The 24,331-nt window shown below is 50.3% G+C and overlaps 1 protein-coding gene across 1 annotated transcript in view; it reads right to left on the minus strand.

The window, feature by feature from the left end:
- Positions 1 to 24,331, minus strand: part of LOC119972149 (regulator of G-protein signaling 22-like) — an 810,134-nt gene that overhangs the window by 242,115 nt on the left and 543,688 nt on the right. Inside the window, exon 17 of the mRNA XM_038808479.1 lies at positions 10,318 to 10,493. Coding sequence (XP_038664407.1) covers positions 10,318 to 10,493 — 176 coding nt within the window. The remainder of the gene's footprint in view (positions 1 to 10,317; positions 10,494 to 24,331) is intronic.

A 24,331-nucleotide genomic window follows, 5' to 3' on the forward strand; every position in this document is an offset into this window, starting at 1 on the left:
AGGCCCTCAGTTTGAGTCCAGTTTCTCAGCCTGCACAAAGGCCCGCGCGTCCTCCGGGGACTCTAAATACTGGTGCCGATCCTTATAGGTGACCCACAGACGCTCTGTCTGTGGAGCACCGCCTTCGTCCGGTTAAACCCGGCCCTCCGCTTTGCCACCTCCGCACTCCAGTCCTGGAAGATCCGCACCTCCGTGTTCTCCCACTTGCTGCTCCGCTCCTTCTTGGCCCACCGGAGCACACACTCACGATCCACGAACCGATGAAACTGCACCAACACCGCACGTGGCGGCTCGTTCGGCTTGGGCCTCCTAGCCAGAATTCTGTGGGCCCCCTCTAACTCCAGGGGCCCCTGGAAGGACCCAGCCCCCATCAGCGAGTTCAACATAACAACCCCATAGGCCGCCAGGTCCAACCCTTCCGTGAGGCTCAGGATCCGCAAATTCATCTGCCTTGGCCGGTTGTCCAGCTCCTCGAACCGCTCCTGCCACCTTTTATGGAGCGCCTCGTGCATCTCCACCTTCCCCGGGACAGCTACGGCCTCATCCTCCCTTTCGGAGGCCTGCTTCTGCAGCTCCCGGATCGCGGCCCCCTGGACAGTCTGAGCCTCCATCAGCTCCCTGGTGGTTACCTTCAACGACTCCAGCAGCTCCACCTTAAGCTCCTGGAAGCAGCGCAGCAGAGTCGCCTGCTGCTCCTGCGCCCACTGCCTCCAGTCCTCCGGGCCTCCGCCGGCCGCCATTTTGTTTTTCTTCCCCCGCTTTTCCAGGGGTGCTTCCACCGTTTTTCTTCTTACCCCACTCCTGGTCCGGACCATAGGACCGTAGGGGTCGACTCCTGTCCTCTTCCCACATCGGGATTTGCCAACAAAGTTCCGTTGGGGGCCCTGAAAAGAGCCCCAAAGTCCGTTTTCAGCGGGAGCTGCCGAATGTGCGGCTTAGCTCCGCATTGCCGCCACCGGAAGTCCGTTTGGAGGCACTGTTAACGACACCTCTGCCATTCTTGCTGGCCAGGTACTCCAGAAGCCCGATAGTGGTGGCAGCCCTGAGGGTTTGGGGACAGTGGCGACATGGGGCTGGAGGAGACGTTGATGCGGGCATCAATATGTGGCAACCACCGGTTGTGGGCTGGATGAGCAGGTTTTGGTGGTGGCAGCGATTTATAGATGGGGGCTTTCCGTGTTTGGAAGTGTTGGAGGAGGAGTTTGAGCTGCCTGGTGGGAATGGGTTTCGCTACTTGCAGGTGAGGGACTTTGTGCAGAGGCAGGTATCGAGTTTCCCGCACCTACCACCCCAGGGGCTACAGGACAAGGTGGTGTCGAAAGGGAGAGTGGGGAGGGGATGGGAGGGAGCCCCGATAGGGGAGGTGAAGCGGAAGTGGGAGGAAGAGTTGGAGGCTGGGCGTACGCCCTGAGGCGAATCAATGCGTCCTCGTTGTGTGCCAGGATTAGTCTGATACAATATGAGGTGGTACACACATAACTGTGGCCCGGATGGGCATGCTATTTGAAGGGGTGCAGGATAGGTGTGGGACGTTTGCGGATGGGCCTGCGAATCATGTCCTTATGTTTTGGGCATGTCCGAAGCTCAGGGGATTCTGGCAGGAGTTTGCTGACGCATGTCGGTGGTACTGAAGGTAAAGGTGGTTCTGAGTCCAGAGGTGGCAAGAGAGGCCATTGTCTTGGCCTTTGCCTCCCTGGGGTAGCCCGGAGATGGATTTTAGTGACATGTAGGGACTCAAAGCCCTCAGAGTCAGACGTGTGGGCCAGTGACATGGCTGGGTTACTCCAGCTCAAGAAGATCAAGTTTGACCTGATTGATGCTAGGGTTTGCCTGGAGGTGGCAGTCGTTCATCGACTTCTTTCAGAAAAATTAAGCTGTTAGCAGTGGGCAGGGGTAAAAAGGGGAGGCATGGGGAGTTGGTAAGGTGGGGGAAGGTTAATGGGGAATTGGGATTGGGGAGTTGTTTATGTAAGTCATGTTAGCTGGGTTTTGTTGTTGGTTGGGTGTGTGGTTGCTTATTTTGTTAAAATTATAATAAAAATGCCTCAATAAAATATTTTTCATATGGAATGCTTGCCTTCATTGGACGGGGAAGTAATATGAGGTCAGAATTGAAACCCAGGTCCCTGGAGCTGTGAGATAACAGTGCTAGCTACTGGGCTACCGTGCCACCCTGCAGAAACACATTGTCAACATAGGTCCAACACCTTGATGTCATTTACCATAGACCCTTGAAGGAGGGACAGGGGGAGATGGGAAGAAGGAACAAGGAGATTGGGGAAGGGTGGTGTGAAGGGAAGGGTGGTGTAGCGCTAATGGAGACACAGTTTTGTCTCATGCGACTCTGGCAAGTCGAACACTTGCCACCTGTCCTCCATCCACTGGGTTCTCCTCGGGCTCATACTCAAGCACCCCCCCCCCCCCCCCCCCCGCCTCTTCATACGAGGCCACATGTTCCTCCTCCTCAATGTCCAGCATGCTGTGCCACGTTGTGGTGGGCACAGATCACTACGAAGTGGTAGAACCTCTGGGGGATTTATTGAAAAGCACTGCCAGAGTGGTCTAGGCATCAGAAATGCATTTGAACAGCCCAATGTTCAATGACAGAACGGGTGGCAATATCAGCTTCAATTAAACGGGTCTCTGCCTCGGTCTCAGGTTTCCACATTGGTGTCATCAGCCATGCCCTTAACAGGATGTCCTTGTCCCCATGAGCTAACCTGTCATCCTGGGGTGGTCCTCGAAGACACCTGGAACTTCCAAATTCCCCAGGATGTAGCTGTCATGTCTGATCCCAGGACAACGTGCATGATCCTGAGGTGGTGATCACACACAATCTGAACATTCAGGGAGTGGAACCTCTTCCTATTAATATAGGGCACTCCAGATAAACCAGTGCTCACAGGGCAATATACATGCCATTGATGGCCCCCTGGGCCTGAGGCATCCCATGATGGCAGTGAATCTTGCAGGGTCACTATCTGTGCTGAGTCTGCATGTTCTTCCCGTGTTTGCGTGGGTTTCCTCTGTGATGTACCATCGATTGCACGCGAGGCGAGTGATTTACCAAAGTCTGGCTTTAATTGACTAGAACACAGCTCTGCGATCGTCTACAGTGGAAAGGGACGATCGTCAGGCGTCTGGGCATTTATACCTCGCTAATAGAGGAGTGGTTAACTCAGCCTCTCGGCCAATCGGCACATGACCGACCAGGGCCAATGGTAAGCCGACGTTCTGGCCCAATGGCAGACGAGTATGCAGATCATATCACCACATTCACCCCTTACGGAGAAGGAAGGTGGGGGGGGGGGGTGTGAACGAGACCCAGGGTGGGGTGGGGGGGGGGGGGAGAACTGGTGATATGAGTAGCCGTCGGGAGAATAATTTTCTCTCCGTACCCGTATCGAATTTGGGGGCTTGCCACTGGCCCAGACATAACGATATTTACAAAAAGAAAGTCCATGGGGCTGTAGAACTCTAGAAGGATTTGATCAGTCTTTTGGTGGTCCCTGACGTCCTGGCTGAGTGCCGCAGTGGAGGAGTTGTCGTCGGTTCGGCTGGTGGTCCTGCTGATGTCCTGGAGTCCGGGAGCGATAGACTTCGAGTAGTCTCCGTCACCTGAGCTGGCCGCAGAGACGCCATGGATGAGGGGTGGGGAAGCTGAGTGGGGTGCTGGGGTGAAAAAGGGGACAGGGGGTCTGTGGTGGGGGGGGCCGCACGCCGGCGGGTGCCAGGTCCCGGAGGGAGACTGTGTCCTGCCGACCGTTGGGGTACTCCACAGACGCGTACTGCGGGTTAGCGTGGAGTAACTGGACATGCTCCACCAACGGGTCGGACTTCTGCACCCGCACATGCTTCCGGAGCAAGATGGGCCCGGGGGTGACCAGCCACGTCGGGAGAGGGGATCCGGAGGACGACTTCCTGGGGAAAACAAGAAGACGCTCATGAGGTGTCTGATTAGTTGCAGTACAGAGGAGGGAGCGGATAGAGTGTAGGGCATCGGGGATCACCTCTTGCCATCGGGAAATCGGGAGATTTCTAGACCGGAGGGCCAGTAGTATGGTCTTCCAGATGGTACCATTCTCCCGCTCGACCTGTCCGTTACCCCGAGGGTTATAGCTGGTCATCCTGCTAGAGGCGATGCCCCTGTCGAGCAGGAATTGACGCAGCTCGTCGCTCATAAATGAGGACCCCCGATCGCTGTGTATGTACGCGGGGAAGCCGAACAGTGAGAAGATGGAGAGTAGGGCCTTAATGACAGTCGATGTGGTCATGTCGGGACAGGGAATGGCGAAGGGGAAGCGGGAGTGTTCGTCGATAACCGCCAGGAAGTAAATGTTGTGGTTGTTAGAGGGAAGGGGCCCCTTGAAGTCAATGCTAAGACGTTCGAAGGGGTGGGATGCTTTGATCAGGTGTGCGCGCTCGGGGCGGTAGAAGTGCGGTTTGCACTCGGCGCAGATGTGGCAGTCACGGGTTACTGACCTGTCTTCCTCGATGGAGTAGGGCAAGTTGCGGGCCTTAATGAAGTGGTGTAGGCGGGTCACCCCTGGATGGCAGAGGTCTGCGTGGAGGGAGCGGAGGCGGTCTATCTGCGCGCTGGCGCAGGTACCGCGGGACAGGGCATCAGGAGGCTCATTGAGCTTCCCAGGACGATACAAGATATCATAGTTGTACGTGGACAACTTGATCCGCCACCGTAAAATCTTGTCATTTTTGATCTTGCCCCTTTGTGCATTATCAAACATGAAGGCTACTGACCGTTGGTCTGTGAGGAGGGTAAACCTCCTGCCGGCTAAATAGTGCCTCCAATGTCGCACGGCTTCGACTATGGCCTGGGCTTCCTTTTCCACAGAGGGGTGGCGGAGTTCGGAAGCCTGGAGAGTTCTGGAGAAGAAGGCCACGGGTCTGCCCGCTTGGTTCAGGGTGGCCGCCAGAGCTACTTCTGATGCGTCGCTCTCGACCTGGAAGGGGAGGGCCTCGTCGATGGCGCGCATCATGGCCTTTGCGATGTCCGCTTTGATGCGCCTAAAGGCCTGGCAGACCTCCGTCGACGGCGGGAAGGTCGTGGTTTGCATGAGGGGACGGGCCTTGTCAGCGTAATTGGGAAGCCATTGGGCGTAGTATGCGAAAAACCCTAGGCAGCGTTTGAGGGATTTGGAGGTATTGGGGAGAGGGAGTTCCATCAGGGGGCGCATGCGTTCGGGGTCGGGGCCTATCACTCCGTTACGCACTACGTAGCCGAGGATGGCTAGGCGGTCGGTGCTAAACACGCATTTATCCTTATTGTACGTGAGGTTAAGGAGTTTTGCGGTTTGGAGGAATTTCTGGAGGTTGGCGTCATGGTCCTGCTGGTCGTGGCCGCAGATGGTGACATTATCAAGATACGGGAAGGTAGCCTGTAATCCGTACTTGTCGACCATTCGGTCCATCTCCCGTTGGAAGACCGAGACCCCATTTGTGACACCAAACGGAACCCTAAGGAAGTGGTAGAGGCACCCGTCAGCCTCGAACGCGGTGTACAGTCGGTCACTCGCGCGGATGGGGAGCTGGTGGTAAGCGGACTTAAGGTCCACAGTTGAGAAGACCTTGTATGTCGCGATCTCGTTTACCATGGTAGAAATACGGAGAAGAGGATACGCGTCCAGTTGCGTATACCGATTGATGGTTTGGCTATAATCGATGACCATCCGGTTTTTCTCCCCCATCTGGATCACCAGCACTTGGGCTCGCCAGGGGCTGTTGCTGGCCTCGATGACCCCTTCCGTCAGCAACCTCTGGACCTCGGACCTGATGAAGGATCGGTCCTGGGCGCTGTACCGTCTGCTCCGTGTGGCGACGGGTTTGCAATCAGGGGTGAGGTTAGCAAACAGGGAGGGAGGGTCCACCTTGAGGGACGCGAGGCTGCAGACAGTGAGGGGGGGTATAGGGCCGCCGAATTAAAAGATCAAGCTCTGCAGGTTGCACTGGAAGTCCAGTCCTAGGAGTGCCGGTGCGCAAAGGTCAGGGAGGACAAGGAATTTATAATTTTTAAAAACCTTCCCTTGGACCGTGAGGTCCGCGATGCAGCACCCGGTGATGTGGACGGAGTGCGAACCTGAGGCTAAATCGATTTTGCGTGTTACGGGATGGACAGGGTCTTACCATGTCAGGGTGAACGAAGCTTTCCGTGCTCCCGGAGTCCAGCAGGCAGTCCGTCTCGTGGCCGTTGAGGTGGATCAGCGTAGTCGTTTTGGCGAGCGTGCGTGGATGAGACTGGTCGAGTTGAACGGCCGCGAGCCGTGGAGAAAATCCGTCGTCGCCGTCCGAGTCGATGCTGGAGGGACCTTGCGTGGCAGACCTGGAAGTCGGTGGCCAGGATCCATGTGTGAGGCGAACGGCCACGAGCCGTGGAGAAAATCCGTCGTCGCTGTCCGATTCGATGCTGGAGGGACCTTGCGTGGCAGACCTGGAAGTCGGTGGGCCAGGATCCACATGTGAGGTCTGTTCCCCAAGATGGCGGCGCCCAGTATCCGCACGTGGGGTCGGGTCCCCAAGATGGCGGCGCCCAGGACCCGCACGTGGGGTCGGCACCCCAAGATGGCGGCACCCAGGAAGCCCTCGTGGCCGCTGGTGGCGGAGCTAGCGTTGCCGGCGCTGCAAGCTGATGAGGTGAGGCGCGCAGGCCGGCTCCAGGAGGCGAGCCGGGTGCATCAGCTGTGGGGACGCGCAGACCGGCTCCAGGACGCCGGTTAGGTGCATCAGCTGTGGGGACGCGCAGGCCGGCTCCAGGACGCCGGTTAGGTGCATCAGCTGTGGGGACGCGCAGGCCGGCTCCAGGACGCCGGTTAGGTGCATCAGCTGTGGGGATGCGCAGGCCGGCTCCAGGACGCCGGTTAGGTGCATCAGCTGTGGGGACGCGCAGGCCGGCTCCAGGACGCCGGTTAGGTGCATCAGCTGCGGGGATGCGCAGGCCGGCTCCAGGACGCCGGTTAGGTGCATCAGCTGCGGGAGGAGGTAAGGCCCCCCGCGGGGGGGAGCAGAGTCGCGCTGCGGGCAGACAGGGACCAGGGGGCCCGGAGAGGCAAGCCGGTCAGGCGCCAGGGCCCGGGGGCGGGGGGAGCAGAGTCGCGCTGCGGGCAGGCAGGGACCGGGAGGGCCCGGAGAGGCGAGCCGGTCGGACGCCGGGGCCCGGGGGCGGGGGGAGAAACGTGCGGGGCAGACTGGCAGAGGGGCCGGGGAGGTGCGCTTGTCGGCTGGCGGGGCGCGAGTCGGGAGCGGCTGGAGGGGCCCTGGGGGAGAGAGGGAGGCACACAGGCCATTCGCAGAGGCCTGGGGGAGGGGGGAGAGTGCTGTGCAGCTTCCAGAAGCGCTGCAGCCAGCGTTTTGGCCTGGCAGACCGTGGAATAGTGGCCCTTCTTCCCGCAGCTCTTACAGAGGGCGGAGCGGGCTGGGCAGCGCGAGCGAGTGTGTTTAGCGTACCCGCAAAAGTAGCAGCGGGGCCCCGCGGATTTATCAGGGCGCCCCGCGGAGGGAGGCCGGGAGCGGCGGGTGGCTGGTGGGAAGTGTGTCAGGAGGCGGCCTGGCCAGGGTCATAGGTGTGAGCACTTAGATCTGCGACCTCCAGGGAGGCGGAGAGAGTCAGCGTCTCCGTTAAACTGAGTTTGTCTCTTTCCAGCATCCGCTGGCGGATCACGGGAGACAGCATCCCAGCCACGTAAGCCTCTCTGATGAGTAGCTCCATGTGCTCTGTAGCGGACACCGCTACACAGGCGCAACTTCTCCCCAGGGCATAGAGGGCCCGGGCGTATTGGTCTAGAGACTCACCGGGGACCTGCTTTCTGGTGGCCAGCAGATGTCGAGCGAATACTCTGTTGATCGGTTTGATGAATTGTCCTTTTAGCTTTTGTATAGCGTCATCATAATCCGTTTCCTCTTTGATTATTGCGTAAGCGTCAATACCCACGCTGGAGTGGAGGACGTGCAGCTTCTGTGCCCCGGTGGGGGGGGTGGTTGTAGATGCTAGGAACCCTTCGAGGCAAGTCAGCCAGAGTTTGAAAAGTTCTGCAGAGTTCGGAGTTTGCGGGCTGATGCGGAGGCATTCGGGCTTGATGCAGAACTCCATCTTCAAAGTCGTAGTCAATTAAATTGATGTACCATCGATTGCACGCGAGGCGAGTGATTTACCAAAGTCTGGCTTTAATTGACTAGAACACAGCTCTGCGATCGTCTCCAGTGGAAAGGGACGATCGTCAGGCGTCTGGGCATTTATATCTTGTTAATAGAGGCATGGTTAACTCAGCCTCTCGGCCAATCGGTCGAGAGGCACATGACCGACCAGGGCCAATGGTAAGCCGACGTTCTGGCCCAATGGCAGACGAGTATGCAGATCATATCACCACACTCTGGTTCTCCAGTTTCCTCCCACAAGGCCCAAATGACGTGCTATTTGGACTTTTGGACTTCTAAATTCTCCCTCTGTGTACCCGAACAGGAACTGGAATGTAGCGACTGATGGCTTTTCACAGTAACTTCATTGTTAATGTGAGCCTACTTGTGACAATAAAGATTATTAAATTATGAATTATTAGAATTAGATCTAGCTCTTGGAGAGGAAGGCAGGATCAGGGTATTGAACGTGATGATCAGCCATTATCATAATGAATGACGGAGCAGGCTCGAAGGGCCGAATGGCCTTCCTCTGCTTTTATTTTCTATGTATCTAAATGTAGTCCAGGCAGACGGAGCATTTGTTACCTCCCTGATGCAACTGTGGGCTGACAACTGCGAGATGCCACACAGATCCCTGCTCGAATCCTGGAATGACCCAGTGGCTTAAATATTAAGGATTACCGTGACCTTCATGGCCACCAGGAATGGGTGTCCTCCTCCTCCATGGGCTGTACAGCATTCCATGCCAGAGGCCTTACGGCCCATTGAAAGAGCATCCCACCCAGGCCCACTCTCACCGTATCCCCGCAACCACACCTATCCTACACATGATGGAGAAACTTAGCAAGGCCAATTAACCCAACTTGCACTTCTTTTGGCTGTGGGAGGAAACCGGAGCACCCGGAGGAAACTGCCACAGACACGGGGAGAACTTGCAGACTCCGCACAGACAGTGACCCAAGCCAGCAATACACAGGTTTGGCGGATTGGCCATGTTAAATTGTCCTTAGTGTCCAAAAGAAAAAAAGGTTAGGTGTGTTTACAGGGTTACGGATAAGTTTGAAGTGTGGGCTTAAATGAAATGAAATGAAATGAAAATCGCTTATTGTCACGAGTAGGCTTCAAATGAAGTTACTGTGAAAAGCCCCTAGTCGCCACATTCCGGCGCCTGTTCGGGGAGGCTGTTACGGGAATCGAACTGTGCTGCTGGCCTACTTGGTCTGCTTTTAAAGCCAGCAATTTAGCGTTGTGTGCTCTTTCAAAGGGCTGGTGCGGACTTGATGGGCCTAATGGCCTCCTTCTGCACTGTAAATTCTATGATTCTAACCCTAACCCTTGAAGGGTCCACTATAACTACCGCACCCCCCCCCCCCCCCCCCCCCCCGCAACCCCAACCCCAACCACAGAATTGGAGCATCAGCTCCTGTGCCATTGAGCTGCATCCTGGTAAACAGAATGGGCTACTCACCCCCTCGGTGTCCATGGTACCAGGTTCTCACCTTTGTGGAGGAATACCAAACATCACCAGCGTGATCCTGATCACACTATTGGGAGCAGTCCAAGAGAATGTCAGATTGTTTGGCGCCTGGTACGAATCTTGCTTTTGGCCTCTCCCACAATTCGACCACATCGTGGGATCAGCAGCAGGCACAAAGCAGCTGGGAAATTACACCCAATGCGCAAAAGTTTTCTTGATTTATATTTGCAAAGTCTGATGGAAAATGCTATCAGGTTTCTCCTAACACAACATACATAAATAGTCGCTTGGCAGTACAGAAGTAGAACATTGCTGAAGGAGAAAGACATTTTTCACCTTACACTTGTCAGGAACTTTCACAAGAATATTGAATTGTAAACTGTGGTTCCGTTTGAATTGCCCTGCTGAGTGCATGTCTATTTATTCAGCAACAATATAAGCAAACACTTTTGGAATTACATAGCAGGTCAGGCAGCATCCTTGAAGTGAAACATAGTTAATGTTAACAGGTCATCAAACTGAAATGTTAATTCTGTTTTCTCAACAGCTGCTCTCTGACAGGCTGAGTATTTCCAGCATTTTTGTTTTTATTTCAGATTTTAAGCAACCACAGGATTCTGCTTTTGTATCAGTTGTGTGTCTTACAGTGAATTTCGCTGAATGTCATTAACAAATGGTTCAAAGGCACTTACCCTGCTAAATTTTCTCTAAGGAATACCTGGAAATTCTCAAGTTCCAAGCGATTATGAATAAGTGCATTCAATGTGTAATTACAGAATTCTTCAGGCACCTTCTGCCAGTAGTTTGGGCCTCTGGTATCCTCTGGAATTTGTATTAGACTGTCTGAATGAATAGGAAGAGGAAAATTCTGAAAAAAAAGTTTTTTAAAAAAAAGTGATATTACTATTAACAACTGACCAGTAAGGCTTCAATAACTACAGTTGCAAGTCAAGTATTGTAACTTCCTGGGCTGGGTGCAACATATTAGCAACTTGTTACTGTGAATGTCTTTTTCTCTGGGCGCGATTTAATGGAAACATTTCTAAGTGTCATTTGGGGACGATTGGCAAGATGTTTCTCAGCCAGTATTTAATGGCACTTTCTGGATTATTACCCGAGCCATAATATGCAAATAGGTATAGAACAAGTCAGATTCGCAAAATTAGTGCCATGGTTGGTGTAGGAGAAGTGGGTTCCGGTTCATGGGGCACTGGCACCACTACCCACTCTATCATTACCACCAAGCCAGGGGATCACCCTGGTTCAATGAAGAGTTTTTAAAACAATCAGAGTGGTGAGTGACTTGGAGAGGAAACTCTCCAAGTTATGGGGTTCCCAGGTATCTGCTGCTCTTGTCCTAGATGTCTTACAACACCAGGTTAAAGTCCAGAATTCACCTGAGGAAGGAGCAGTGCTCCGAAAGCTAGTGATTCGAAACAAACATGTTGGACTTTAACCTGGTATTGTAAGACTTCTTACTGTGCTCACCCCAGTTCAACACCGGCATCTCCACATCTTGTCCTAGATGGTAGTGATTTGGGCAGGGCTGGGTTAGCCGTTCATTTCCGGTGCCTGGTCGATGCTGAGTGGTCCATCTGGTTTAATTTCTTTTTTGTGTATTCGGAGTGGTTGAATATAATGGAGTGGTTTGCTCGGGCATTTCAGAGGCATTTAAGCGTCAAGCATATCATTGTGGGTGATCAGGTAAGGATGGCAGATTTCCTTCCCTGAAGAACATTAGTAAACCAGATAGGTTTTTACAACAATCGACAGTGGCTTCATGGTGATCATTAGATTTTAATTCCAGATTTTTATTGAATTCAAATTTCATCAGCTGCAGTGACGGTATTTGAACCTGGATCCCACAGCATTACTCTGGTTTACTATCAATAATGGTTTCATGGTCATCATCTGAAAGATGACTCGAGACCCTATCGAAGGGTGCTTTACCTCCCCACAGGAGTACCCCAGCATCCACAGAAATCCACCAGAATCAGATCAGATTGGGCTGCATGTCGGCACAGTGGTTAGCACTGATGTCTCACAGTGCCAGGAACCCTGGTACAATTCTGACCTCAGGTGACTGTGTGGAGTTTGCACTTTCTCCCCGTGTCTGCATGGGTCTCCTCCTGGTGCACCAGTTTCCTCCCAGTCCAAAAATGTGCAGGTTAGGCAGATTGGCCATGCCAAATTGCCCCTTAGGGTGGGGGTGCAGGCTTCAGGCAATGGATTGGTGCAGACTCGATGGGTCGAACAGCCTCCTTCGGAACTGTAGGGATTCTATGATAACTCCTCCTGGAAAGTTTAGAAGAGATGTGCGAGGGAAGGTTTTTTTTACATAGATGGTAATGGGTGCCTGGAACTCGTTGCTGGAGGAGGTGGTGGTCAAAGGATGGAATTGTGTCACCTGAGCCTCTCGAGAAAATCTATTTCCCAGAGTCTGCAACCACAGTAATGAAGACTCATCTCTTTAATCCCTATTTTTTTTATTCCTCACAAGCCCTCACCTTGTGTCTGCCTTGTGTGTGTCTGGGTGGAGGGTGGACGGGGTCTTGGAATTAGGTAGTCTGGTCGACCATTATCCTGTTATCTCTTGATATGTTCATCTTTTCTGCTTATTATTAATCAACAGTTTCTTAATGTTTAACTTATAAGTCTGGTGTCTGTAACTTATTGGAGCAGTCAAGGATTAAAGATCTTCAGAAATTAACTACTGTTGGGACTCCGGGGTCGGTGGGGCTGGAATTGACCATGCACTTGCCCAGGGTGTCGTAACATAAATTGGGGGCTCGTCCAGGATTGGAGACGTTTAATGGCAAATTTTGGGGTATAGAGTAAATTACAAAGGCACCAGGTTTGCAGTAATATAACAAGATGGCTAAAGAAGCTGCAAAGAAATTTCTCCAGGTGGATGACATATCTCTGTTATTTTAGGAGGAACTTCGCAAAGACCCGCTCATCGAATTGGCAAGGGAATTGAAACTGGTTCTACCAGCCAGAGCTAAGAAGGTGGAGACTCAACATTTAAATTTGAAAGCAATGCAGCCTAGGCCGGATTCACAGTGAGTAGAATTGGTTAAGATCCAATTCCAGATGAAGGAGAACTGCGACAAACACAGAAAGAAATAGAAATGCAAAAAAAACAGAGAAATTTTAAAGAGAGGAAAGAGAAAGGGAGAGAGAGCAAAAGGGTGGCAGTGGTTAGCACTGTTGCCTCGCAGCTCCAAGGACCTGGGTTCAATTCAGACCTTGGGTGACTGTTTGTCTGAACAAAGAACAATAGAACATAGGAACAGGCCCTTCGGCCTTCCAAGCCTGTACCGGTCATGATACTAACCTTTGCCAAAACTCTCAGCACTTCCTTGTGCCGTTTCCCTTTATACCCATCCTATCATGTATTTGTCAAGATGCACTTTCTCCCCATGTCTGCGTGGGTTTTCTCCGGGTGCTCCGGTTTCCTCTGACAGTCCAAAGATGTGTATGTTCGATGGATTGGCCTCGTTAATTGCCCCGACGTGTCCAAAGGTTGGGTGGGGTTACTGGGTTACGGGGATAGGGTGGAGTAATGGGCTTAAGCAGGGTGCTCTTTCAAGGGCCAGTGAAGACTTGATGGGCCGAATAGCATGCTTCTGCATTGTAAATTCTATGAAAAGGAAATGGAGATGGATATGGGGAAGTTGCAATTAGAAAAAGACTTCTGAAGGTACTGGAAAGGAATGGAAAGCTTCCAGAACATGAAGGGGAGCCAAGTCCTAGAACGGAACCTGGTGGTGATATGTTTAAGTTTATTCAGGCTCTCCCCAAATTTGAAGAGAAAGAAGTAGAAACTTTCTCGAGGGCTCTTGAGAAAATAGCAACCCAAATGGAGTGTCCAAAAGAGAAGTGGACATTATCCCTGCAGAGTAAATTGATGTGAGGGTACAGGATATTTATGCCCCTCTGTCAGAGCAGGAGTCTAAGGATTATGACTCGGTATAAAAGGCTATTCTAAATGCATATGAATTGGTTCTCAAGGCATGTCGTCAAAAATTCCGGAATTAGAAGAGGCTGTTGGGACAGACTTCTGCAGAGTTTGAGAGCGTTAATCAGAACAATTTTAAAGAAGGCATTGGGAGTTGCAACTACCTATGAGACTCTGACAGAGGTAATTCTCTTGGAGGAGTTTAAGAGTTCCATACCTTGAATAATAAGAACCTATATTGAAGAACAGAGGGGACAAACTGCTGGGCAAGCACCAATTATGGTTGACAATTACGAGCTAATCCAGAAATGTAAACCTTTGTTCCATTACCCCTATAATTTTGAAAAGAATAGGAAGTGGCAGAGTGAAAGGATGGCAGGTAGCCAAGGTAATGAATGGATAGCTGGCAAGGCTCCGAGATCTCCACCTGAAACCAGAAAGGAAGGCATTGGGGGTGGAAGTGAGACTTGGAAACCTAGATCTATGCTACCATTGTAACAAGGTGGGAAATGTCTGTTCAGCTTGTTGGAAGTTTTTTTTAGAAAATATTTTATTGAGGCATTTATAATTTTAACACTTTTCAACAATAACATTCAACAGAACACACAATGAAATAGCCATCATTCTCCCTCAAACACAAACCCTAACCAACATGGTTTATTAAAACACACTGCCAACCCTTCCCGGCCCTCTTGTTTTCCTACACTTATTCGTCACTTCCATGCCTCCCCTTTTCCCCACTCCTGCCCGCCCCTGCTGAAAGTCTATTTTTTCTCGAAGAAGTCAATGAACGGCTGCCACCTCCAAGCGAACCCCTGTAACGAACCCTTCATGGTGAATTTAATTTTCGCCAGCCTAAAAATCTGCACTATTCGCTAAGCCAAACTCCTCCTCCAGCTCCTCCAAATTCGGAAAACGTTCAGCAATAAATAGTTCCCAAATCTCTCGATCCCTGCCCGCTGCCACCACAGAAACCCCCCCCCCAGCCCCCCCCCCCCCCCCCCCCCCCAATGGTTATCACATATCGGTGCCCACACCGATGCCCCCTCCAAACCCTTGTGCTGCTGCCACTGTCCCCACACCCTCGGAGGCTCCAAGTCCCTCCATCCCAGTAAAATCCATCTCCGGGCCACCATGGAAGCAAATGCCAAAACGTCAGCCTCTCTCTCCCCTGGGCTCCCGGGTCTTCCGACACTCCAAAGATCGCCACCTCTGGACTCGGAGCCACCCTCCCGTGCAGGACCTCTGACATGACATCCGCAAATCACTGCCTAAAGCTCCTCAACCTCGGACAGGACCAGAACATGTGCACATGATTCGCAGGACTTGCCGCACATCACCCACACCTGTCCTCCATCTCCTCAAAGAATAAAGATCCCCACGTCTCTCGATCCCTGCCCTCTGCCACCTCAGAAACCCCTCGTCCAGCCCCCCCCCCCCCCCCCCCCCCGGATCGAACCAATGGTTATCGCATATCGGTGCCCACCCCGACGCCCCCTCCAAACCCTTGTACTGCTGCCATTGTCCCCACACCCTCAGGGCTGCCACTAGTACCGGGCTTGTGGAGTACCAAGCCAGCGAGGAAGGCAGAGGTGTAATAAACAATGCCCTCAAACCTGTGCCCTTACAGGATGCCGCCTCCATTCGCTAACACACCGACCCCTTGCCCACTACCCACTTCCTGACCATTGATATATTCGCTGCCCAGCAATAGTTAATACAGTTTGGAAGAATCAGTTCCCCCTCCCCAAACTCCCGGTCCAGCAGCACAATCCTCACCCACAGAGTTTTACCGGCCCAAATAAATCCCAAAATTACCGCATTCATCCTCCTAAAAAACACCTTGGGGATAAAAATTGGGAGACACTGACAAACAACAACCGCGGAATGACTGTCATTTTCTCAGTCTGTATCCTCCCTGCCAGAGACAGCGGGAGCACGTCCCACCTCCGGCGGCACGGTAGCACAATGGTTAGCACTGTTGCTTCACAGCTCCAGGATCCTGGGTTCAAACCTTGACTTGGGTCACTGTCTCTGCGGAGTCTGCACGTTCTTCCCATGTCTGCGTGCGTTTCCTCTGGGTGCTCCAGTTTCCTCCCACAATCCAAAGATTTGCAGGTTAGGTGGATTGGCCATGCTAAATTGCCCTTAAGTGTTCAAAAAAAAGGTTAGCTGGGGTTACAGGGATAACGTGGAGGTGAAATGAAATGAAATGTAAATCGCTTATTGTCACAAATAGGCTTTAAATTAAGTTACTGTGAAAAGCCCCTAGTTGCCACATTCCGGCGCCTGTTCAGGGAGGCTGGTATGGGAATTGAACTGCGCTGCTGGCCTGCCTTGGTCTGCTTTAAAAGCAAGCTATTTAGCCCTCTGCTAAACCAGCCAGGGAGTGAGCTTTAGTGGGGTGTTCATTCCTAGGGCTGGTGCAGACTTGATGGGCCGAATGGCCCCCTTATGTACTGCAAATTCTAAAATTCTATGATTCATCTGCTCTACTAGCCTACCCAGATTCAATTTGTGGAGCTGTCCCCATTCCCGTGCCACCTGGATACTGTGGTGATATGCATCACTGTAAATACAAAAGGGGTTAATGTAAATACACTACGACTAAGTAAACACTACAGGGAACACCAGAGACATCATGACATGCAGACCATGAAGGTCTGGCAACCTTATCTGAGCAACCAGCAGCAGACGATGCAAGTCTGCCACGCTCAAGTGCACAGCAAGACGGCTATGACAGTCTACCATGCTCACGTGAACAATAAAAAGACTATGACAGTCTACCCAGATTATTTGAGCCACCAGAAGAAGACTCTGACAGTCTATCCAGCTCATCTAACCGACAAGAAGGCACTGAAGGTCTACCCACTGTATGTGCAACAAGTGACAAAGGCTTCACAATTCCCATACAAGATGTGCGGCATCTCAGCGAGACTGACAGATCTCAGCTAGTAAGTACAGAGGCAATCGACAATCAAAGTAAGTCTACTAGTGACTCCAGTGACACCACATTAATTCAAACCTCATCTACTCGAGCATCTCCACAAGAACCTGAACTGACTCCAGATTGGGAGCATCAAGAAACCAAAGGTGATTCAGATGAACCAGAAAGGGCTCCAGATGGGGAGCATCAACAAGCCAAAGATGATTCAAGTGAACCGAACATGACTCCAGACATGGTGCGACGAGGAACAAAGACGAAACGCTCAATGAAACAGCAGATGTCACAAAGGTCACTGACACAAGTAACTTTGTGAAGGACTCAAATTCTCCACTCGATGTGGCCATTGAGCGCAACAAACACAACAAAAACCTACAAAAACAACAAAGACAACAAGAAGCATACCAGAGGCAACAAACACAACAAGCACATCAATAATAACAATTACAACAACAACGGAAAAACAACTGGTACGAAATGGTACAACTCTGCCCATGAAGGACAATGTTACTGCTCAACTCAGAATAATGGTGAGAGTGCAAACATACCATGGCATGTCAACGCATCTTACCAATTCACATTTGCCACACCATGGACAAGCAAACCTGCTTTCAGGAAAGATGTCATCAAGAACTGCTACCACAAGCATTAAAAAAAAGTCCACCTCGGACAATGAAGTGATTTGACCATTTGAACACCTCCTGATTACTTCTTGGCTTATAAACATCAGGACACTAACGGCGTTCACAAGGAAATGACAACATCAACATCGACACATCAATAACAAAACAAGAAAGCCACTCAACCATATAAATTCATGAACTTTGGACTCACAACTATTATTTCATATTGTATAATCCTCAACGTCATCATAACTATTATTTGGTCTTGTATAATCCTCAATGTCATCACAACTATTCTTTGATCTTGTATACATAGAATATAGAACATTACAGCACAGTACGGGCCCTTCGGCCCTCGATGTTGCGCCGACCTGTGAAACCATCTGAAGCCTATCTGACCAACACTATTCCATTTTCGTCCATATGTCTATCCAGTGACCACTTAAATGCCCTTAAAGTTGGCGAGTCTACTACTGTTCCACACCCCACTACTCTCTGAGTAAAGAAACTGCCTCTGACATCTGTCCTATATCTACCACCCCTCAATTTAAAGCTATGTCCCCTCATGTTGGTCATCACCATCCGAGGAAAGAGACTCTCACTGTCAACCCTATCTAACCCTCTGACTATCTTATATGTCTCTATTAAGTCACCTCTCAGCCTTCTCCTTTCTAACGAAAACAACCTCAAGTCCCTGAGCCTTTCCTCGTAAGACCTTACCTCCATACCAGGCAACATCCTAATGAATCTCCTCTGAACCCTTTCCAAAGCTTCCACATCCTTCCTATAATGTGGTGACCAGAACTGCACGCAGTACTCCAGGAGCGGCCGCACTAGAGTTATGTACAGCTGCAGCATGACCTTGTGGCTCCGAAACTCAATCCTCCTACTGATAAAGACTAGCACTCCATATGCCTTCTTAACAGCCCTATTAACCTGGGTGGCAACTTTCAGGGATTTATGTACCTGGATGCCTAGATCTCTCTGTTCATCTACACTACCAAGAATCTTGCCATTAGCCCAGTACTCTGCATTCCTGTTACTCCTTCCAAAGTGAACCACCTCACACTTTTCCGCATTAAACTCAATCTGCCACCTCTCAGCCCAGCTCTGCAGCTTATCTATGTCCCTCTGTATCCTATAACATCCTTCAGCACTATCCACAACTCCACCGACCTTCGTGTCATCTGCAAATGTACTAACCCATCCTTCTACACCCTCTTCCAGGTCATTTATAAAAATGACAAACAGCAGTGGCCCCAAAACAGATCCTTGCGGTACACCATTAGTAACTGAACTCCAGGATGAATATTTGCCATCAACCACCACCCTCTGTCTTCTTTCAGCTAGCCAATTACTGATCCAAACCGCTAAATCACCTTCAATCCTTATTTTCTGCAATAGCCTACCGTGGGGAACCTTATCAAACGCCTTACTGAAATCCATATACACCACATCAACCGCTTTACCCTCATCCACCTGTTTGGTCACCTTCTCAAAAAACTCAATAAGGTTTGTGAGGCATGACCTACCCTTCACAAAACCGTGTTGAGTATCACTAATCAACTTGTTCTTTTCAAGATGATTATAAACCCTATCTCTTATAACCTTTTCCAACATTTTACCCACAACCGAAGTAAGGCTCACAGGTCTATAATTACCAGGGTTGTCTCTACTCCCCTTCTTGAACAAGGGGAGAACACTGGCTATCCTCCAGTCTTCCGGCACTATTCGTGTCGACAAAGACGACATAAAGATCAAGGGAATTTGCATACGTGCAGTGCGGTCAGCCTAAGTTGAAGGTGAACCGGCGAAGGAGACCCAAGGAGTTTGAGTGAAAGCAAGCATCCAGCAGAGGGCAGCAGAGCAAAGCTACTGATCAGCTGTTCCGGGGGAATTTGCATACGTGCAGTGCGGTCAGCCTACCTCCTCCTCTAACCAACCCCCCCACCCCACGGTGGTTGGGAAACGGGAGCAGGGGCCTGTCGTGAAGGTGAGTGAGTGCCTTTAAATTTGCTTAACTTTCAGTGGGAGCAGGGTTTGAGGTAATATCAGGTAAGCTCTTCTTTTCTTTTTCTTGTTTTTTTTTTTCAAATCTAGAGGTGATGTCAGGGAAGGCAGTACAATGCTCCTCCTGCAGAATGTTTGAGGTGAGGGACGCCGTCAGTGTCCCTGCTGATTTCATCTGTGGGAAGTGCACCCAACTCCAGCTCCTCAAAAACCGTGTTAGGGACCTGGAGCTTGAGCTGGATGAACTTCGGATCATTCGGGAGGCAGAGGGGGTCATAGATAGGAGCTTCAGGGAAGTAGTTACACCAAAGACTGGAGATAGATGGGTAACTGTAAGAGGGACTGGGAAGAAGCAGTCAGTGCAGGGACCCCCTGCGGTCGTTCCCCTGAGTAACAAGTATACCGTTTTGGATACTTGTGGGGGGGACGACTTACCAGGGGTAAGCCATGGGGTACGGGCCTCTGGCGCGGAGTCTGTCCCTGTTGCTCAGAAGGGAAGGGGGCAAAGGAGTAGAACATTAGTAATTGGGGACTCAATAGTCAGGGGCACAGATAGGAGATTTTGTGGGAGCGAGAGAGACTCACGTTTGGTATGTTGCCTCCCAGGTGCAAGGGTAAGTGATGTCTCGGATCGTGTTTTCCGGGTCCTTAAGGGGGAGGGGGAGCAGCCCCAAGTCGTAGTCCACATTGGCACTAAAGACATAGGTAGGAAAGGGGACAAGGATGTCAGGCAGGCCTTTAGGGAGCTAGGATGGAAGCTCAGAGCGAGAACAAACAGAGTTGTTATCTCTGGGTTGTTGCCCGTGCCACGTGATAGTGAGATGAGGAATAGGGAGAGAGAGCAATTAAACACGTGGCTACAGGGATGGTGCAGGCGGGAGGGATTCAGATTTCTGGATAACTGGGGCTCTTTCTGGGGAAGGTGGGACCTCTATAGACAGGATGGTCTACATCTGAACCTGAGGGGCACCAATATCCTGGGGGGGAGATTTGTTAGTGCTCTTTGGGGGGGTTTAAACTAATTCATCAGGGGCATGGGAACCTGGATTATAGTTTTGGGGTACGGGAGATTGAGAGTATAGAGGTCAGGAGCACAGATTTGACTTCGCAGGAGGGTGCCAGTGTTCAGGTAGGTGGTTTGAAGTGTGTCTACTTCAATGCCAGGAGTATACGAAATAAGGTAGGGGAACTGGCAGCATGGGTGGGTACCTGGGACTTCGACGTTGTGGCCATTTCAGAGACATGGATAGAGCAGGGACAGGAATGGTTGTTGCAGGTTCCGGGGTTTAGGTGTTTTAGTAAGCTCAGAGAAGGGGGCAAAAGAGGGGGAGGTGTGGCGCTGCTAGTCAAGGACAGTATTACGGTGGCGGAAAGGATGCTAGATGGGGACTCTTCTTCTGAGGTAGTATGGGCTGAGGTTAGAAACAGGAAAGGAGAGGTCACCCTGTTGGGAGTTTTCTATAGGCCACCTAATAGTTCTAGGGATGTAGAGGAAAGGATGGCGAAGATGATTCTGGAAAAGAGCGAAAGTAACAGGGTAGTTGTTATGGGAGACTTTAACTTTCCAAATATTGACTGGAAAAGATATAGTTCGAGTACATTAGATGGGTCGTTCTTTGTACAATGTGTGCAGGAGGGTTTCCTGACACAATATGTTGACAGGCCAACAAGAGGCGAGGCCACATTGGATTTGGTTTTGGGTAATGAACCAGGCCAGGTGTTAGATCTGGAGGTAGGTGAGCACTTTGGAAACAGTGACCACAATTCGGTGACCTTTACGTTAGTGATGGAAAGGGATAAGTATACCCCGCAGGGCAAGAGTTATAGCTGGGAGAAGGGCAATTATGATGCCATTAGACATGACTTAGGATGTGTTGGTTGGAGAAGTAGGCTGCAAGGGTTGGGCACACTGGATATGTGGAGCTTGTTCAAGGAACAGCTATTGCATGTTCTTGATAAGTACGTACCAGTCAGGCAGAGAGGAAGGGGTCGAGTGAGGGAACCGTGGTTTACCAAAGAAGTGGAATCTCTTGTTAAGAGGAAGGAGGAGGCCTATGTGAAGATGAGGCATGAAGTTTCAGTTGGGGCGCTTGATAGTTACAAGGAAGCGAGGAAGGATCTAAAGAGAGAGCTGAGACGAGCAAGGAGGGGACATGAGAAGTCTTTGGCAGGTAGGATCAAGGAAAACCCAAAAGCTTTCTATAGGTATGTCAGGAATAAAAGAATGACTAGGGTAAGAGTAGGGCCAGTCAAGGACAGTGGTGGGAAGCTGTGTGTGGAGGCTGAGGAGATAAGCGAGATACTAAATGAATACTTTTCGTCAGTATTCACTCAAGAAAAAGATAATATTGTGGAGGAGAATGCTGAGACCCAGGCTATTAGAATAGATGGCATTGAGGTGCGTAGGGAAGAAGTGTTGGCAATTCTGGACAAGGTGAAAATAGATAAGTCCCCGGGGCCGGATGGGATTTATCCTAGGATTCTCTGGGAAGCCAGGGAAGAGATTGCTGAGCCTTTGGCTTTGATTTTTAGGTCATCATTGGCTACAGGAATAGTGCCAGAGGACTGGAGGATAGCAAATGTGGTCCCTTTGTTCAAGAAGGGAAGTAGAGATAACCCCGGTAACTATAGGCCGGTGAGCCTAACATCTGTGGTGGGTAAGGTCTTGGAGAGGATTATAAAATATATGATTTATAATCATCTAGATAGGAATAATATGATTAGGGATAGTCAGCATGGTTTTGTGAAGGGTAGGTCATGCCTCACAAACCTTATTGAGTTCTTTGAGAAGGTGACTGAACAGGTAGACGAGGGTAGAGCAGTTGATGTGGTGTATATGGATTTCAGTAAAGCGTTTGATAAGGTTCCCCACGGTCGGCTATTGCAGAAAATACGGAGGCTGGGGATTGAGGGTGAATTAGAGATGTGGATCAGAAATTGGCTAGTTGAAAGAAGACAGAGAGTGGTAGTTGATGGGAAATGTTCAGAATGGAGTTCAGTTACGAGTGGCGTACCACAAGGATCTGTTCTGGGGCCGTTGCTGTTTGTCATTTTTATAAATGACTTAGAGGAGGGCGCAGAAGGATGGGTGAGTAAATTTGCAGACGACACTAAAGTCGGTGGAGTTGTAGACAGTGCGGAAGGATGTTGCAGGTTACAGAGGGACATAGATAAGCTGCAGAGCTGGGCTGAGAGGTGGCAAATGGAGTTTAATGTGGAGAAGTGTGAGGTGATTCACTTTGGAAAGAATAACAGGAATGCGGAATATCTGGCTAATGGTAAAATTCTTGGTAGTGTGGATGAGCAGAGGGATCTCGGTGTCCATGTACATAGATCCCTGAAAGTTGCCACCCAGGTTGATAGGGTTGTGAAGAAGGCCTATGGTGTGTTGGCCTTTATTGGTAGAGGGATTGAGTTCCGGAGCCATGAGGTCATGTTGCAGTTGTACAAAACTCTAGTACGGCCGCATTTGGAGTATTGCGTACAGTTCTGGTCGCCTCATTATAGGAAGGACGTGGAAGCTTTGGAACGGGTGCAGAGGAAATTTACCAGGATGTTGCCTGGTATGGAGGGAAAATCTTATGAGGAAAGGCTGATGGACTTAAGGTTGTTTTCGTTAGAGAGAAGAAGGTTAAGAGGTGACTTAATAGAGGCATACAAAATGATCAGAGTGTTAGATAGGGTGGACAGCGAGAGCCTTCTCCCGCGGATGGGGGTGGCTAGCACGAGGGGACATAGCCTTAAATTGAGGGGTAATAGATATAGGACAGAGGTCAGAGGTGGGTTTTTTACGCAAAGAGTGGTGAGGCCGTGGAATGCCCTACCTGCAACAGTAGTGAACTCGCCAACATTGAGGGCATTTAAAAGTTTATTGGATAAGCATATGGATGATAAGGGCATAGTGTAGGTTAGATGGCCTTTAGTTTTTTTTTCCATGTCGGTGCAACATCGAGGGCCGAAGGGCCTATACTGCGCTGTATCGTTCTATGTTCTATGACAAAGGCTCTGCAATCTCCTCCCTGGCTTCCCAGAGATCCTAGGGTAAATCCCATCTGGCCCAGGGGACTTATCTATTTTTACACTTTCCAAAATTGCTAACACCTCCTCCTTGTGAACCTCAATTCCATCTAGCCTGGTCGACTGAACCTGAGTATTCTCCTCGACAACATTGTCTTTCTCCAGTGTAAACACTGACGAGAAATATCCATTTAACGCTTCCCCTATATCCTCTGATTCCACACACAACTTTCCACTACTATCCTTGATTAGCCCTAATCTTACTCTAGTCATTCTTTTGTTCCTGATATACCTATAGAAAGCCTTAGGGTTTTCCTTGATCCTATCCACCAATGACTTTTCGTGTCCTCTCCTCGCTCTTCTTATAGAACATGGCACATATAGTCATCACCATCATCATAACTTGTACACGTCATCACTTATTCACACAGGTGCTGGTTTAGCACACTGGGCTAAATCGCTGGCTTTTAAAGCAGACCAAGGCAGGCCAGCAGCACGGTTCAATTCCCGTACCAGCCTCCCCAACAGGTGCCGAATGTGGCGACTAGGGGCTTTTCACAGTAACTTCATTGAAGCCTACTCGTGATCATAAGAGTTTTCATTATTCACCTGTTTTTGTTCAATTTATCTTTAATACTGTACAGAAAATTTCTAACACGAGGAAAGAGGGGAATGTGGTGATATGCATCACTGTAAATACACAAGGGGCTAATGTAAATACACTACAACTAAGTAAACACTACAGGGAGCACCAGAGACATCATGACATGCAGACATATAGTTAATGACCACATAGACTTGGACACAACCAATGAGCAGTCAAGACACCCAGAGGTGGCATTACCACAAGGGGGCATTACACAACCCATGTAAAAGGACAGGGCATACATGCTCTGCCTCTTTCCACAGGAGACACTTAGAGAGTAGGACAGGGGCAGATCAGACGCATCGCACCCACCACATGGCTTAGAGCAGACTGGCTAGTTAGACTGAGTTACTATAGCAAGATTAGCAGGAGAGTCAAATTCATAGAGAACTGTGCTAATGGTTCAAAGAATCACATTGAACTTACTTCAAAGTATGGAGTATCTTTTGGTCAAAGCTGCATAGAGTTGCAGCCTGTGTTATCCCAGAGTACATAACACAACAGA

The sequence above is a fragment of the Scyliorhinus canicula genome, chromosome 10, assembly GCF_902713615.1.
Source record: "Scyliorhinus canicula chromosome 10, sScyCan1.1, whole genome shotgun sequence".
Taxonomy (NCBI): Eukaryota; Metazoa; Chordata; class Chondrichthyes; order Carcharhiniformes; family Scyliorhinidae; genus Scyliorhinus; species Scyliorhinus canicula.